Raw genomic sequence first — 3144 nt, forward strand, 5'->3', positions numbered from 1 at the left:
TACCTTATATTCAGTTTTTGGGTCTGCTGGGGGCCTTGTCCCAGTTTTTAGATAGACATTGTTTCAGTCATGTAGTAGAGATTTCGTAGACGATTTTAGAGATGTTGATTTAGATTGTGGGACACTATTCCCCATTGTCGTTTTCATATGATTCTTGACCATGTTTCCATTATATTGTGTTTCTTCCACATTACTTTCATCATATGAATTATGTGCATGATTATCAGATAGATAAGGGTGTTTCGGGCCTCCATGGTTTGAAATGCTCGTCATGGCCAGGACCTGGTTTAGGTCGTGACAAGTAAGTCCACACATACAACGCAATGTGCTCATTTCCGCCACCTTCAATCTCTGAATGTGGGAGTTCTTGACTGGCCAACACTCCACTTCATACAACATAGCCGGATGAACTGTCACTCTGTAGAATTTGCCTTTAAGCTTAAGAGGTACCTTCTTATCACACAACACTCCCGAGGCAAGCCTCCACTTCATCCAATCTGCTCCAATACGTTTAGACATCCTCATCAATCTCGTCATTCCCCTAAATCATAGACCCAAGATACTTACAACTATCCCTCTTACAAATATCTCGGGAATCCAACCTCACCACCACTTCGTCCTCCTGACTTGAGTCACTAAACTTGCATTCCATGTACTCCATCTTGGACCTCTTAGATTCAAGAGTTTGCCTCCAAACCTCCATTCTTTCATTCACACCCTCCCACATCTCATCAATAGCATTACATCATCCGCAAATAGAATACACCAAGGCAACTCTCCTTGAATACTCCGCATCAACACGTCCATCACCAACACAAACAGAAATGGGGTAAGAGTCGATCCCTGATGCAACTCTGTCTCGATCGGAAAATGCCCTGAGTCTCCTCCCGCCATCCTCACCTGAGTTTTCCCTCCATCATATATGTCCTTAATAGCTCTGAAGTACGCTACCGGAACCTCTCTCACGTCTAAGTATCTCCAAAGAACCTACCTAGGGACTGTCATACGCCTTCTCTAGGTCGATGAACACCATGTGCAAATCCCTCTTCCTTTCCCTATACTGCTCCACCAATCTCCTCACCAGGTGGATTACCTCTGTCATCGAGCGACCAGGTATAAAACCAAACTGATTCTTCGAAATGGACACGAACCTCCTCAATCTTCGCTCAACCACCCTCTCCCAAATCCTCATAGTGTGATTCAACAGCTTAATAACCCTATAGTTGTTGCAGCTCTGAATATCACCCTTGTTTTTATATAACAAAATCATCGTATTCCATCTCCAAGCCTTAGGCATCCTCGCAGTCTTGAAAATGTCGTTAAACAAATCAGTCAACCACCTTAAACCTGCTTCACCAGTATACTTCAAAAAATCCACCGAAATCTTGTTAGGCCCCATCGCCCTACCCCTCCGCATCCTTCGGATAGGCTCTCTAACATCCTCAACCTTAAAACGTCTACAGTAACTGAAATCACGGCTCTCCTCCGAGCGCTCCAACTCCCCTAACTCAATGCCTCTGTCTTCTTCCTCATTCAAAAGTCTATGAAAATACTCCTGCCACCTCTTCTTAATGCGAACATCCACCACCAAAACTCTATCATCCTCCCCCTTAATACACTTCACTTGATTAAGGTCACTACCCTTCCTCTCCCTAGCCTTAGCCATCCTATACAACCTTTTTCCCCGCCTTTCTTCTCTAACCCCGCATACAAACTCTCAAACGTTGCTGTCTTAGCAGCCATAACTGCTAACTTAGCCTCCTTCCTTGCTACTTTATAAACCTCTCTATTTACCCATTTATCCTCTTCATCTTTACTTTCAATCAACTTAACATATGCCACCTTCTTAATCTCCACTTTCTTCTTAACTTCTTCATTCCACCACCAGTCCCCCATATGCCGACCTGCCTGACCACTCAAAACACCCAACACCTCTCTAGACATCTCCATGAGGCAGCTGGAAGCCTTATCCCACATATCATCCACGTCCCCCCTCCACTCCCACACCCCGAATCCCGCCATTTTCTCCCCTATCTCCCGTGCACTAACTGGCGTCAAGCCACCCCACTTAATTCTGGGTCGACCCTCACTGGCCCTACTCTTCCGGCACTTTTTGATAATCAAGTCCATCACCAAAAGCCTGTGTTGGGTCGAAAAGTGCTCACTCGGAATGACTTTACAGTGCTTACATAAAATCTTATCCCCTTTCCTAAGCAGCAGAAATTCACTCTAAGTCTTGGCTAACGCGCTTCAGAAGGTAATCAGGTGATCCTCCTTCTTCAGAAAGCTCGAATTCACTACCACTAGCCCAAAGGCCCTCGCAAAATTCAACAGAGCAGCCCCCTCACCATTTTTATTGCGGAAACCAAAACCTCCATGAACATCGTCATAACCTCTCTCACCATTGGAGGGAGGTGATTACACATGACATAGAGCAGTTCCAGCTTACTGAGGACATAACCCTGGATAAGAAGTTGAGGAGGAGCCAGATTAGGGTAGAAGGTTAGTGTGAATTTAGGATGTTGTATCTTTTGGTGTATCTTGTTTATGGTATTATTGGATATGTTGAAATCTATTATATCTTGTTCTTTTACTATTCGTAGTTTAGATTGTTTTATTTTGAGATGGAAGTCTATCGAAAACAGTCTCTCTATCTCACATCTGAGGTAGTGGCATGGACTGCGTACACTTACCTTCCCCAGACCCCACTTGGTGGGTTAGGTATGTTGTTGTATGTTTAAAATTCCAATTCAACTATCTTGAGTTCATGTAAAGTGAAATATGTTGTTCTTAGATAATCTAAAGCTTTTGTTAGATTTAGCTGATACTTGCTTGACCATTACGAAATGAAAATGAGTGTGAATAGAGTGGAATGGAACTCCGGGACTTGACTTAGGATTGAGACCTAGTTGAATGATTGATTGATCGAGTGTCTTGAGATTGGTTTGGCAGCTAGAACTTTTTCGAGTTAAGTACTAGTTGATTTGGATTAACCTATTTATGTGTGGTTTACTAGTAGACTAGCTAAAACCGTTAAGAGGCATTTCCTGAGCTACACTTTGCTAATGCCTATGTAGGCATCAGCAAATGCAGCTGGTCCAAACATTCGTGGTAAGATAGTCTGATTAATCTTCTGATTATTGA

The 3144-nt window shown here is 43.3% G+C and overlaps 1 protein-coding gene across 1 annotated transcript; it reads right to left on the bottom strand.

The window, feature by feature from the left end:
* Positions 1–1093: 1093 nt before the first annotated feature.
* On the bottom strand, positions 1094–2130 carry LOC124891609 (the record flags this gene model as incomplete). Its single annotated transcript, XM_047403305.1, has 3 exons — positions 1905–2130; positions 1677–1811; positions 1094–1503 (listed from the first exon to the last, which is right to left on the bottom strand). Coding segments are annotated over exons 1-3 (771 nt in total), but the record flags the coding sequence as incomplete, so codon positions are not given.
* Between the last annotated feature and the right edge of the window lie 1014 nt (positions 2131–3144).

The sequence above is a fragment of the Capsicum annuum genome, unplaced genomic scaffold (assembly GCF_002878395.1).
Source record: "Capsicum annuum cultivar UCD-10X-F1 unplaced genomic scaffold, UCD10Xv1.1 ctg3858, whole genome shotgun sequence".
Lineage (NCBI taxonomy): Eukaryota > Viridiplantae > Streptophyta > Magnoliopsida > Solanales > Solanaceae > Capsicum > Capsicum annuum.